Raw genomic sequence first — 13,907 nt, forward strand, 5'->3', positions numbered from 1 at the left:
GTTTCTTTGGGGGCAGGGACCAGCACACCACAGGCATAGGCAGGGCTTGGGCTGAGGCCGAAGCTTTTATTTCTCCCCTCGTCCAAGGGCGGTGGCCGGGCCCACTACGCAGCCACCTGGCTTCTGGCCAGATCCGCCTCCCTCTGCTCCCGCCGCTTCTTTCGCTGGAGCAGCCGCCGCTCCCGCTCGTACTCCTTCATTCGCTTCACGTAGCTGTGGGCGGAGCAGAAGGGCGTCAGCTCCCTGCCTGACCTGGCCTCCCTTGGCCCTGGGAGCCAACGCCGGGGCTGGGACTCCACCCCAGAGCACTCTGGGAGGCCTAGGCGACCCCGCCCGGTCTAAGTCTGGGGTCTGCCCCCTGGCCTCTCTGGTGGGCACCGTGAGCCCTCCCCCAGGGAACCCTGGCATGGCCACGCCTCCAGGTGGCCTCAGAGGCCTGCCCCACCTGCTCCACCCAGCACACCCGAGAGCCTTTTTCCAACTGAGGTGGGGCCTGGCTAGAAACGCGGGCTGGTTCACTGCCCTTTGCTTCCGATCCTTGGGCTGCGGGGTTGGTGGGGAGGGCTGAGGGATAAGCGGTGAGGGATAACGGGTGGGTGGGGGTAAGGGATAGGGGTGGGCCGGCTCACTCGAGGTGCTCGCAGTAGTCCCAGTCGTGCTGCTCGTGCTTGCAGCCCAGGAAGTTGGGGAAGCTGTCGCGCTTGCACTTGAGCAGCCGGATCAGGTAGTGAGCGCAGTAGTCTCGCTGCTGGAGCACCAGCTGTGCGTCATTCATCTGCTGCTGCGTGGCCACCATCTCTGCGGGGAACGGGAGGGCGGGCCTCAGCCAGGGCGGGCTTGTGGGGGCCTAACTGCTGGACTCGGGTCCAGGGAGACCCAGCCGGCCCACATGCAACCAGGAGCCATGGCTCAGGCCTGCCCCCCACAGGTGACTGCCATCCTCTGACAGATGGACTGTCCGTTTCTCATTTGTTCAAAGGCAATCCTGGACACAGGTCCAGACAAGGGAAGAGTCCTGTCCCCCCATCACCCCAGGCGCCTCTGATCCACACTGGATCCTCACTCCCCACTCCTCACTCTGGATCACTTTGCAAACGGCCCCTCCCTGCAGAACCCACTTTCCCCCCGTGCTCCCTCTGCTGGGCAAACCCAGAGTGGGGACTGGGCTGCTGGGGTAACGTGGCTCCAGGCTCTGCCCTCTCACCAGTGTGGCCTCTTGGGAATCCAGTTTCTTCCCCTGAGGAGTGGACTAACAGTCCCCGCTCAGTCAACTGAGCGAGCATGAGGGAACGAATGTAAGGCTCAGTGCCCACCGCAGTGAGAGCTAAGCTTACCACAGGGCTTGTGCCCCATCCACCTGGCAAACCTTCGAGAGGCTGGCTGGGGCCTTCGAAGTCTGGGGCACAGTCCATGCTGGCAACTTCCCAGCTCCCCTGCAACCTTCCCCACTGTCTTCTCTCCCCTGCTCTGAGCCCGTCTCCCCCAGGCCTGGGCCTCACCCCTCCCTGCACAGAACCTCTGGCTTCCACTGCCCACACAGGCTCTCACAGGGCCACCGAGACCCCCGGGCACCCTCTTCCTCAGCTTCTTTCTTGAACATTCTCTGCCCCTGGCTCTCCCCTCCCCAGGTTTCCTCCCATCGCTATGGCTTTGGCTTCCTGAGGTTCCTGCTGAGAGCCTCTGCTCCTTTTAATCCCCGGCCTCCATCACTACCCCATGGGCCAGCGGTTCTCAACCTGTGGGTTGCGACCCCTTTGGGGTGTGGGGTCACAATCCTTGGGGGGGGTGTCGAATGATCCTTTCACAGGGGTCACCTAAGACCATCGGAAAACAGATGTTTACATTACGATTCATTAACAGTAGCAAAATTACAGTTATGAAGTAGCAATGAAAATAATTTTATGGTTGGGGGTCACCACAACATGAGGAACTGTGTTAAAGGGTCGCGGCCTTAGGAAGGCTGAGAACCACTGCCATAGATTAAGCCCGACTCGGTACCCCCACCCTCACCTTGTCTGAGCGCCAGGCCCATAATCCACCTGTAGCCCCCCTGCTGGTTTCCATGGCAATGTGACGGCTACCTGCACCTGGCATAACCAGCCAGCAGTTAGGATTAATGGAGCACCTAGGAGTTAGGTGCTTGTACTGTGTGTCCCTCCCGGCTCTTGGAGGACACACAGTGCGAACAGGTGGAGCCTGTCGCAGAGTGCCCACGATGCTAAGTATCGGGAAGTAAAGCAAGGGAGGGGGGGCAGTGTAGGAGGTGGGTCACAACTTTAGGTGAAGGGGTGCGCCCTTTAGAAAGTGGCATCTGAACGGGAGGGACGGGACACGAGGAGCCCGGGGGAAGAGCATTCCCGACGGGGGAGCAACAGGTGCAGAGGCCCGAGGGCGAGGGCACAGGCCGTGGGACGCCCCAGGGATCCGGGCTGAGCGTGTGGCCTGAGTGGGCTTGCTGAGTGCGAGATGCCCGTCACCACTGTGGAGAGCCACGCAGGCAGCGGGGTCCGTGAGTCTGGGGTTCAGGGCCAAGGCCCCGCTGGAAGTAAAAGCTGGGAGCACTGGGACACAGAGGGCATCTGAAGCTAGGGAACTAGCAGAGGACCCCAGGGAGTGAGTGGAGACCCTGGGGCTCCCCAATATTTACGATTTGGGGGGTGGGGGGGAGAATCAGTGAAGGAGCCCACATTGAGGCGGGCAGGAGGGGGGGATTCTGGCAGCCAGGTGAGGAAGGGCTTCCAGGAAGAGGCTCAGTGGGGGTGGTGAGAACTGGGAATTACATGGGGTCTAGCAATAGTGTGCGCGACCAACTGGATCAGAGCTCTTGCAGTGAAGTGGCGAGAGCTGGAGGGGGCGGGGGCCCAGGAGGAGAGTAAAAGTAACTATTGTACTTGCATGTCATGGAAAAAACCATGTTCCAAGAGAAAGGGAGACTGTGAGGGGCGCCCTTGGGCAGGTGAGGACGGGACGGAGGTCACAGGTTTCCCGGAGCAGGGCCAGATCATTGAAGGAGCAGCAGAGGAGGAGTGCCACGGAGCCATGAGAGCTCTTTGGACAGTTTCTATTTTCCTTTTTTATTTCAAAAATATGTTTTTATCGATTTTTTCAAAGAGAGGAAGGGAGAGGTAGAAACATCAATGAGCATCATTGATCGGTGCCTCTTCCTCCATTGATCCGTGCCTACAACCTAGACATGTGCGCCAACCGGGAATCAAACCCTGACCTCCTGGTTCACAGGTGGATATTCAACCACTGAGCCACACTGCTGGGCTCCACTGATTTTGAGAGAGTGGAAGGGTCACAGCATTAGGAAGGTTGAGAACCACTAGGAAGGGAGAGAGAGAAAAACATGGATGTGAGAGACACATTGATTGATTGCCTCCTGTACGTGCCTGACTAGGACCAGGGATCGAACCTGCAAACTGACTGGAATCGAACCCGAGACCCTTCAGTGCGTGGGCCAATGCTCGAACCCGAGCCAAATAGGGAAACAGCTCCTATTTTCTGAATAAGAGAATTCAAAGTGACTAGCTGAAAGGAGGTACTAGAGTCAGAGAGAAGGCGTGGGACTCTCATCTAGGAGGGAGGAGGGGAGGGAAGGGCCAGGAAATGTATCAGGAAAGCCAGCAGCAGAAGGATCAACCAGGGGCTGACGGGGAGAACCGTTGTAGAGGCCGCGTGTTTTTCTCCCCGGATGGTCAGCTCAACAGGAACAGGCTTAACCAGCTCCAAGCAGGAGAGAGGAGCAGGAGGCTGTGGGTGTTTGCAAAACAGCAAAGCAGGGTGCGGGAAGCAGGGGGAAGGATTAACCTAAGAAGGTAGGGGATCACTGGACTGCAAATCCATGCAGGGCCATTGGAGGGCTCCACTTCCCAACATTCTCTCCAATCCAGACCGCTCTGCACATCTCTGTCTCCCAGCACAGCCTTTTGCCAAAGCAACTCGGATCCTATCTCCTCTGCTTACAAACGCTGGGTCTCCCCTCTCCTGGGTCTCCGTGTGGTCAACTCCTACCCATGACCCTGAGGTCTGGCTCCCAGCTATTGCCTCCTGGACGCCTGCCTCCCTACTACTCCAAGGTGTGGACCCCCCAGATCTGCCTGGTGCCGCTGTCTCACCCCCAGGGCTGCTAGCTGTATCCATGGTGCCCAACTTGGGACCCCGGCCCAGAATCGGCGTTTGATGTGCTTGTGATATCACTACATTTAAAAGCAACGGGTCAGCCCTGGCAAGTGCCGCTCAGTGGGTTGAGCGTCGTCCCCTGCACCTAGAGATCGCTGGGCTGGATTCCCGGTCAGGGCACATGCCCAGGCTGCGGGCTTCATCATGGGTGTGTGCAGGAGGCAGCCCATCTGTGTCTGTGTCTCTGTCTCAAATCAAAAACATCCTTTAAAAAAAAAAAAAAAAAAAAGGCAGCTGAAACCAGTTTGGCTCAGTGGATAGAGCATCGGCCTGCGGACTGAAAAGTCCCAGGTTCGATTCCCGGCAAGGGCATGTACCTTGGTTGCGGGCACATCCCCAGTAGGGGGTGTGCAAGAGGCAGCTGATCGATGTTTCTAACTCTCTATCCCTTTCCTCCTCAAAAAAAAGAAAAAGAAAAAAGAAAAATCAATAAAACATATTTTTAAAAAAAGCAACGAGCACGACAGTATGCATGGCGTGAGTCCGCTGCGCATACCTAGGAACAGGAGTGACACCCGGACGGTGCACAGGTCCCTTCGCGAGGAGCCCTCCCTGGGGCCCGCTGCCTCCAGGACAGAGCCCGGCTCCAGCGCCTGGTTAGCCCCTACCGCCCCTCTCCCCCCGCGGGCTTCTCCTCCAGCCGTGCCCTCCGCCCCGAAAGCCTCCACCCCCAGGCAGGGTCACCCCGCTCCCGGGCCCCCCGGCCAGGCCAGGCCAGCGCCGCGCCCAGCCCTGCGGACCCCGGACCCGGGGTACGGCGGCCGCCCCCGCGCTCGCTGGCCGCGCCTGCGCACTGGGCCTCACCGCGCTCCTTGCGCCCGGGGAAGCCGTAGTCGGGCGGGAAGGTGGGCATCCGCAGGGGGTCTGGCTCCACGGAGGAGTCGCCCAGGTAGCGCCTGGCCAGGTGCGCCCCCATGGCTGCGGTCGCCACAGATTCCTGTGGCGCTCAGGTCACCCCGTTCCTATCCGGAAGCACTGCCCCCTCGCTCGTGTCAGCTTCCGGGTTGCGCTGGCCGTCACCGGGGATCATAGAGACGAACGAGTCCGGAGGACTTTCGGTATCTCTGGCGTCACCTGGTGGCCATTTGGAGACATTACAGGCGCGGCGCGCCCCGTTCTCAGGATCCTGTGACTGTCGATGGATTCGGGGATGTGCAGGGTTTTTTTTGTTTTTTGTTTTTGCCTCCGGATAGAAATCCACCTGGGTGGGGAACTGAAGGGAGGACGACGTGCGTCCGGGGCCTTCCCCTACCCTCGCTGGGCGCCCCTGATCTCCCCAGGCTACAGCACAACTGGAAAACTTTTTTCATATTATAATCATATTTTTTAAAAACATGGTTTTTCTACAAAAAAACATTCGAATTTGTTTTAAAAAGCCTCGCACGGTATCAATGATATATTTAGTGAATACCAAAAGCTTAAATAAAATTATTTCAAAAAAATCTTTTAGTGAATTTAATTTAAATATGCAAATAAAGTTATGTAATATATGATGCGCACTGACCACCAGGGAGTAGACGCTCAATGTAGGAGCTGCGGAGCTGCACTTGGTCTCAGGAGTTCAGGTGATGGACCAGGGAACCAGAGTGGAGGGAGCCCGATTCCTCAGGGTGGCCATACGATTCCACCTTCGGCTGTGGGTTATATTGTTGCTGGGGCACTGTCGGCCAAGAAACTGGCTTACTGCCAAGCTGCAGTGACCACAGACACCCTTCCAGTCGCCCCAGGTGTGGCTGGCCAGAGAGGGACCAAGGGAGGTTGGCTGCAGGGTGCGTCCAGCCCGTCTTGCCCAGTCCCGCCCCACTGGCCACCTTCTAATTAAGTTCCTTTCAATGTGCACGAAGACCATGCACTGAGCCACTAGTTTATAACTAAAACTATCGAGAGCCAAAATATTAAATAGATCCTATTGAATACTTTGTGAAAATCAAACAAGCTGCAATTCTAGTATCCCTCTAGTGGCCACTGTAAAGAAGTGCTATTATAGCCCGATTATGTGACTCAGTGGTTGAGTGAGCATCGATCTATGAACCAGGAGGTCATGGTTTGATTCCCAGTCAGGACACATGCCCTGGTTGTGGGCTTGATACTCAGTGGGGGGTGGGGGAGGGAGGGAGAGCATGCAGGAGGTAACAGATCAATGATTCTCTCTCATCACTGATATTCTGTCTCTCTGTCCCTCTCCCTCTCTGAAATCAATAAAAGCACATATAAAGAAGAATTGATAATACATTTCACACTTATTATATTAGGGCTTACATATATGCAAATTTAAGAGTACATTATTTAATACTGCTAAATATTTCTGGGCCTCAATGTGCAACTGCAACTAATGTGCTAATTTGTTACTCCCTCTGGACTCTGTCACTGGGATACACAGAGCAGCCGCTCATTGGGAGCTTGGCCGTGCTGGGAAATGATACTTGGTTATGTAAGAATAGATTTCAGCTGAAACCGGTTTGGCTCAGTGGATAGAGCGTTGGCCTGCGGACTGAAAGGTCCCAGGTTCGATTCTGGTCAAGGGCATATACCTTGGTTGCAGGCACATCCCCAGTAGGGGGTGTGCAGGAGGCACCTGGTCGATGTTTCCCTCTCATCGATGTTTCTAGCTCTCTATCCCTCTCTCTTCCTCTCTGTAAAAAATTAATAAAATGTATATTTAAAAAAAAATAGTTTTCATTAGATCAGGTGTTGTGGGTTGAAGTGGGACTCCCTCACCACAAAAAAAAGGTTGAAGTGAAGCCCAGCTGGTGTGGCTCAGTGGTTGAGCATTGACCTATGCACCAGGAGGTCACCAGTTTGATTCCTGATCAGGGCACATGCTTGTGTTGCAGGCTCCACCCCCAGCAGGGGCTGGCCAGAGGCAGCCAATCAGTGTTGATGTGTCTCTCTCTCATCAATGTTTCCCTCTCCCTTTCTCTCCCTCCCTCTCTGAGAATCAATAAAACATATTTAAAAAGAACACACTCAGCTCCTAACCCCTGGGACCTGTGAATGTGGCCTTATTTATTTATTTATTTATTTTTTAAAATTTATTTTTAATTTAATTAATTAATTAATTTATTTATTTTAAATCAATCTTTATTCATATTATTACAAAGGTTCCTCATTTCTTCCCCCCTCCACCAGGTTCCCACCCCACCCTCCGCCCCCTCCCCATCCCCCATTGTCCTCATCTATAGGTGCACAGTTTATGTTCAGTCTCTTCCTCCCTCCCTTTCCCCGATAGTAAATCCCTTTTCAGATAGTAAATCAGTTACTTAGCATTTTCTCATATCAATAATACCTCCACATACCCAATGATACACTTCACACAAAAGACATTTCTAAATAGGTCAACCAGCCTTATCCAGGCCCCACCCAAGGCACTCACAGATCAACAACCCAGCCCTATACTAACTCAACACATCCAGATCTAAGCCTTCATCACTTGATTCAGCAGACCCTCAAGTTCCCGCAAAAGTTTCCAGCCATGTCTGAGAGGCAGCCATGGGGCAGGGGCAGGCGAGGAGCGAGCTGTTCTGGGCCTGGCTGTTCCGGGCCTGGCCTCTGTTGCTCTGGTTCATTCCACAACCAGCTGCTCCGGGTCTGGTCACTGCCGCTCCTGACCTAGTTGCTCTGGACTTGGCAGCTGCTGCTCCGGGCCTGGCCGCACCAGACCCGTGAATGTGGCCTTATTTAAAAATAGTCTTAGTAGGTGAAATTAAGTCAAGATGAGATCATACTGGCCATGTGCTCTTGAAGGGAATCGAACTCAGGGCCTTTCAGTCCTCAGGCCTAGGCTCTACCCACTGAGCCAAACCAACCAGGGCGAGGGGTTTGTGATTTTAAAAAAGCTCATATTGCCAATGAACACATGTTAAGCACATCCACATTGCATAGAATGTGGTAATTAACATGTAACCATGGTATGATCTCGCATGGTTATTTCTTACCTTTATTGGAGAAACCTTAGTTTTAATTATTTCCTCCAAAAATAAATTATCCATTTGCTTAAAAAACAAAACAAAACATTGGCTCAATGTTGGATAGAATGTCAGCCCTTGGACTGAAGGGTCCTGGGTTTGATGGCCGGTCAAGGGCATGTACCTCCGTCACAGGCTTGATCCCCAACTCTGGTTGGGGTGTGTGCAAGAGGCAACCAATTGATGTGTCTCTCTCACACTGATGTTTCTCTCTCTCTGTCTCTCCCCCTCCCATTCATTCTCTCTAAAAATCAGTAGAAAAATATCCTCGGGTGAGGATTAAAAAAATAAAAAGAATCTTGAGATGAGGTCATCTTGGATTAAGCAGGTGGGCTGCCAATCCAATGACGAGTGTCCTTATGCGAGAAAGACAGAAGGAGATTTGGCACGGACAGAAGAGGAGACACAGAAAGAGGAGCAGGCCCATGAGGATGGAGGCAGAGGCTGGAGTGGTGCAGCCACAGGCCCAGGAACCACTAGAGGCAGGAGGACCCAGGGACAGACTTTCCCCTTGGGCCTTTGGAGAGAGCACGCCTCTGCCGACACCTTGACTTGGGACTTCAGGCCTCCGAATTGTGAGAAAATAAATCCCAGGGGTGGCAAGTTGCCCTGTTTGTGGTCATTTGTTTCGGCAGCCCCAGGAAACCAACACGCTCCCTTTGGGTGGATAAATCCCAAATTTGTCTCCAGGTGTGTGCAACCACTGACTGGGCGCCTCCAGGTGGCCACCTCACCCTGGCAGGCTGTCCCTGTCCATTTGGGCTCCTGTGACGACGTCTACAGACTGGGTGGCTTATCAACAACAGAAAGTGACATCTCAGAGTTCTGGGGGCTGCAAGTCCAAGATCAGGGTGCTGGCATGGCCAGGTTGCAGATGGCCCACTTCTGGCTGTGTCCTCACATGGGGGGAGGGATGGGCGAGCTCCCTGGAGTCCCTTTTATAAGAGCAGGAATCCCTCATGACCCAGTCTCCTTCCAGAGGCCTCACATCCTAATACCATCACAATGGGGGTTAGGGTTTCAACATATGAGTTGTTTTTTTGGGGGGCGGGCCACACACATTCAGTCCATAACATACACTCAGACTGCACTCCTGATTTCCCTGTTCTCTTTCTCCTAAACCTGCCCCTCTCTCTCTCCTCTAGTTTTGGGCAATGGCTGCTCCATTTTTCCCCCCAGGGGCTCAGGCCCCAAACCTTGGGATCACACTTGATTCTTACCCTTCTCTCACTTCAGGCAGCCAAATCATTGGCCCATTCCTCTGCCTTCACCGCTGAAGTCTGTCAAGGCACCATCACCTCTCCCCAGTATGACCGCAGAGCCATCTCCTTGTCCTCATCTTTCCGGAGGGTGCACCTGTCAAAAGGGAAGCCAGAGGGAAGATGGGGGTGGGGAGGGTGGGTGGGAAAGGATCAATCAAAGAACTTATATGCATATATGCATCACCGATGAACACAGACAATAGCGTGGTGAAGGGCTGGGGTGGGGTGTGGGTGGGAGTGGGCTAGAAGAGGCCAATGGGGGGTGGGGAAAGGGAACATATTTAATACTCTCAATGATAAAACCAAACCAGAGATGGTCAGACCTGCATCACCACCATTTGTCCACCAATCAGATCTGAAATATCATGGCTGACATGTAAGGAACTGTTTGACATTGAAATTGGGATTCAAAAAGAACTGTTGGCCCAGAAAGGAAGTCACTACAGGCTGATTCATTTGCCTCTCAGCATAACCATTATGGCTTGTCTCAGTTTTGGTTCTTACAAGGGTATTTCTTGGATCACATGATCTCACACATCTAGAGGAAATAATGAACAACATAAACTGATGAACAAAAACAGTCCCAGAGAAAGAGAAGCAGCAGTCAGACTCTCAAAACTCAGAGGTAAAGTAGGGGAGGGTGGGAGTAAGGGGCAGAGATCAACCAAAAGACTTGTGTGCATGCATATGGGCCTAACCAGTGGCCATGGACAACAGGGGTGTGGGGGCATATGTGGGGAGGGGTTTGGGATGGGAATGGGGGATGAGGACAATTATGTGATACCATAATCAATAAAATTAAAAACAAATAAACAAAAAACCAAAACAATAAAGACTTAAAAGAAAGAAATCAGATCATGCCATTCCTCAACCCTCTTTTGGCTCCCCCTTTCCCCATTTCATGTGGAGTAAAAGCTGGACCCAGCCTGGAAGTGTCTGACAAGGGAAGTCTGGGTGCTGGGATTCTTGTCCCAGCCTTACAAAGTGTTCAGCAATCTGGAGAAAGGATCTGTGCATAGATTATTGAAGAATCTGGAGACGAAAGATAATTTTGAAAGGCATTGGGGGTCAGAGGAGCTTCAGCTAAAGGAACTGAAAGACTACCCCTTGTCTAAGGACTCTGTGCTATTTATTAACACAATTTGTCCTAAGGGAAGGTGGACACATACACTTCAAAGGGGAAGGTTTCAAAGGATAGGATACAGAAGCATTGTCAGTTTGGGGAATAGCCTACAGCTGTTGAGATGTTTGGCCAACAGGAGACAATAAAATGCCCTGAGCTGTCTGGCAGCAAGCAATCCTATTCAGGTTTGGGGGAAGTGCTGTTTAGCCGGTCCAACGAGTAAACTACATATGTGGCTCAGCCCTTGTTGAGCCACCCAAGCTTCACCAACCTTTTGATGAAACTCTTGTAATTATTATGTACTGGAATTGGTTCCTGGCATCCGGGGTGTAGGGCCTCAGGCTCTGTATTTATCACAAGTTCCCAGGTGATGGTGATGTTATTGGTTTGGGGAGCACCCTGGGAGGACTGCCGAGCTAGACTTCCATGTGCGGAAATGGGGGAGTGGCCCATTTCCACTAAGTGGAAAAGGCAGCTTTGGAGAATAGACCAGTGGTGATGGAGACTTCCCTTCCCCACGCCACGGCCTCCATTTGTACCCTTCCTGACTCGGGAGCAGCACTCACATGTGGTCTTTGAGAAGGGCACTCCTGGAGCTGTGCAGTGTACAACCTGCACAGCCCTGACCGGCTCTGGGCGTCTCTCCTCCCCCTCCCCTTTTCTGTGCTTCAGCTGCTCACCTAGAGCTGGGTCAGAGCTGGGGGGAGACTCAGGGAGGCAATTTAAGGTCCCAGACCCCCTGGACGACTGTGGTAAGTGACAGCCTCTTTCAGGGATACTCAGTTTTCTCATCAGTGATACCTCGTACCATCTGGCCAGAGATCCTATTTGACCTATTTACCTTGTTTGCCATCTCTTCTCTTCTCAAACGGCAGCTTGGTGGAGCAGGGAATGTTGTCTGCCTTGTTCATTGCTGTGTCCCCCGCGCGTAGAATGGAGCTGGCCCACCATGGGTGCTTAGTCACTACTTGTCAAGCCCACAAATGAATGGATGGAAGGGGTGGTTTGGAGGAGTCAGTTAGATGGTTGGGTGCATGAAAAGCGCTCACTGCCTGGCACCTAATTGGGCAGCCAACCAGAGGGCACTCCCTCCTGGGTCCAGTCATGTCCCTGGAGGCTGAAGGGGGCCGAGCCAGGGCAGACTCTTGGGTCGGGGGTGGGATGGGGCCCATTCTGTCCGGAGGTCCCTTGGACTTAGATGCTTCAGTCTGTCCTGTCCATGCTCAGAGTTGGGGAGCTGGGGGAGATGATGTTAGGGTGAGGGTGGTATTAGGCAGCCTGTGTGAGGGTGACGAGGGAGGGTCTGGGCCTTAGTCACCTGTGCCCACAACCTTCCTGTTTTTTCTCTACCAACCAGCTGACAAGGAGACCTTCCTGTGTCCCCCGCCCGTGCCCCCCCTCAGATGCCCTTGTTCACTGCCCACAGCTTGTCTGCGCGTCCTTCCTCCTTTCCTTGCTCTCCTGGCCTGCCCCAGGCAGGGCTGCTCTGGCATTTTGTGAGCCTCAGAGCCCCCAAGTGGACCTGGGGTGGAGAAGGAAACTTTGGGCAGTGTCTGTGCCTCGGCATGGTCTGCTGGCTGGGAGATCGGAACCTCTGGCTAGTTCAGTTCCTGGGGAGGAGGAAAAACAAGGTCAGTGAGGCCTGGCTAGAAAACCCTGGGGAGTTGGGGGCAGGCTCCTCCCTGCCCCGGGGGTAGGGGGTGGGAGGGCAAACAGGATGCTTGCCTCTACGCTGGTCTAGAGCTCTGCCTGCGTGGAGGTGGCTGGCTGGCTGGCACTGAGGACGCGTGAGCCGGAGAGAGGCCTGGCTGGGCAGTGGTCCTAGTCTGTGCTTGGTGGGTAGGATGTCACTCATTCATTCAACAAACATTCGTTGGACACCGACTGTGTGCCAGGCCGTGGAGCTGAGCTTCCAATGGTGGGGAAGACAGGCAGTGGCAAGAGAAAGGAGTGAGATACATGGAATGTCAGGAGGAGAAACATAATGGTGGATTGTACGAGAAGGGCTGGCTTGGGAATTTACATAGGGTCATTTTAGAAAGCCTCACAGAGCGGGGGCCATTGGATTCAAGGCTTCCTGTTTCCCAAATGCACCGGGAGCTTGTTGTCCTCAGGGCCTTGGCACAGCCCGAAATGCTCTTCCTCCAGATATCCAGGCCTTCCCCCACCTCCTTCGGTCTATTTCCATTGCCAGGCCTTTTCTTAACCACTTTCTCCTTCCTTTAAAATTGAGGTATAGTTGACCTACAACATTATATTAGCCTCAGGTGTACAGCATAATGATCCGATATTTGTATATCTTGCAAAATGATCACCACAATAAGTCCAGGTCACAACTGTCACCACGCATAGTCACAATTTTTTTCTTGTGATGAGAACTTCTAAGATCTACTTACTCTCGGGCCTGGCTGGCATGGCTCAGTAGTTGAGCATCAACTTATGAACCAGGAATTCCAGATTCCATTCCCGGTCAAGGGCACATGCCCATGTTGTAGGCTCGTTCCCCAGTGTGGGGTGTGCAGAAGGCAGCCAATCAATGATTCTCTCTCATCATTGATGTTCCTGTCTCTCTCCCCCTCTCTGAAATGAATAAAAACATATATAAAAAAAAGGACACATGTGAAAGTCATGTTTCTATGAGTGTTCTTTGTTTGTATAGCTATGAACAGTGTTCAGAGATACAGACAATTCTGTGACGCATGAAGAAAAGTCTAGCAGGACATGTGAAAAAGCTATTCCTAGCTCTGGTCTAGTAGCTCAGTGAGGAGCATCATTCTGATACACCAAAGTTGTGGGTTTGTTCCCTGGTCAGGACACATACAAAAATCAACCAATGAATGCACGATTAAATGGAACAATAAATCAATGTCTCTCTTTCTCAGATCAATCAATAAAAATATATTTCTAAGAGAATTATCTAAAAAAAAAAAGAAATAATTTATTCTCCTAGCATCTTTCTTTTTTTTTTTTTAAATATATTTTATTGATTTTGTACAGAGAGGAAGGGAAAGAGATAGAGAGTTAGAAACATTGATGAGAGAGAGAGTCATCGATCAGCTGCCCCTTGCACACCCCCCACTGGGGATGTGCCCGCAACCAAGGTACATGCCCTTGACCGAAATCGAACCCAGGACCCTTCAGTCCCCAAGCCGACGCTCTATCCATTGAGCCAAACAGGTCCCGGCCTAGCATCTTTCAAATATACCTGATCACCTTCTTAACCATAAGCATTTATTGTCCCAACTTTCCCTCTTAGCACTGTTTTACCTGCAGCCCACATGGTTTGATAGGGTCACTTTCGCTTTCATTCAGTTAAAAATACTTGTAATTTTTGACTTCCTCTTTGATGCTTGAATGTGACTTGATTTCTGAATA

General features: G+C 52.5%; 1 protein-coding gene across 1 annotated transcript; it reads right to left on the reverse strand.

The window, feature by feature from the left end:
• Window positions 1–46: 46 nt before the first annotated feature.
• Window positions 47–5,177, reverse strand: NDUFB7 (NADH:ubiquinone oxidoreductase subunit B7). The gene is made up of 3 exons (XM_036415852.2): window positions 4,987–5,177; window positions 630–798; window positions 47–213 (listed from the first exon to the last, which is right to left on the reverse strand). The coding sequence occupies exons 1-3, from the start codon at window positions 5,096–5,098 to the stop codon at window positions 105–107; spliced, it is 390 nt and encodes a 129-aa protein (XP_036271745.1). The 5' UTR covers window positions 5,099–5,177; the 3' UTR covers window positions 47–104.
• Between the last annotated feature and the right edge of the window lie 8,730 nt (window positions 5,178–13,907).

This window comes from Pipistrellus kuhlii, unplaced genomic scaffold, assembly GCF_014108245.1.
Source record: "Pipistrellus kuhlii isolate mPipKuh1 unplaced genomic scaffold, mPipKuh1.p scaffold_m20_p_52, whole genome shotgun sequence".
Lineage (NCBI taxonomy): Eukaryota > Metazoa > Chordata > Mammalia > Chiroptera > Vespertilionidae > Pipistrellus > Pipistrellus kuhlii.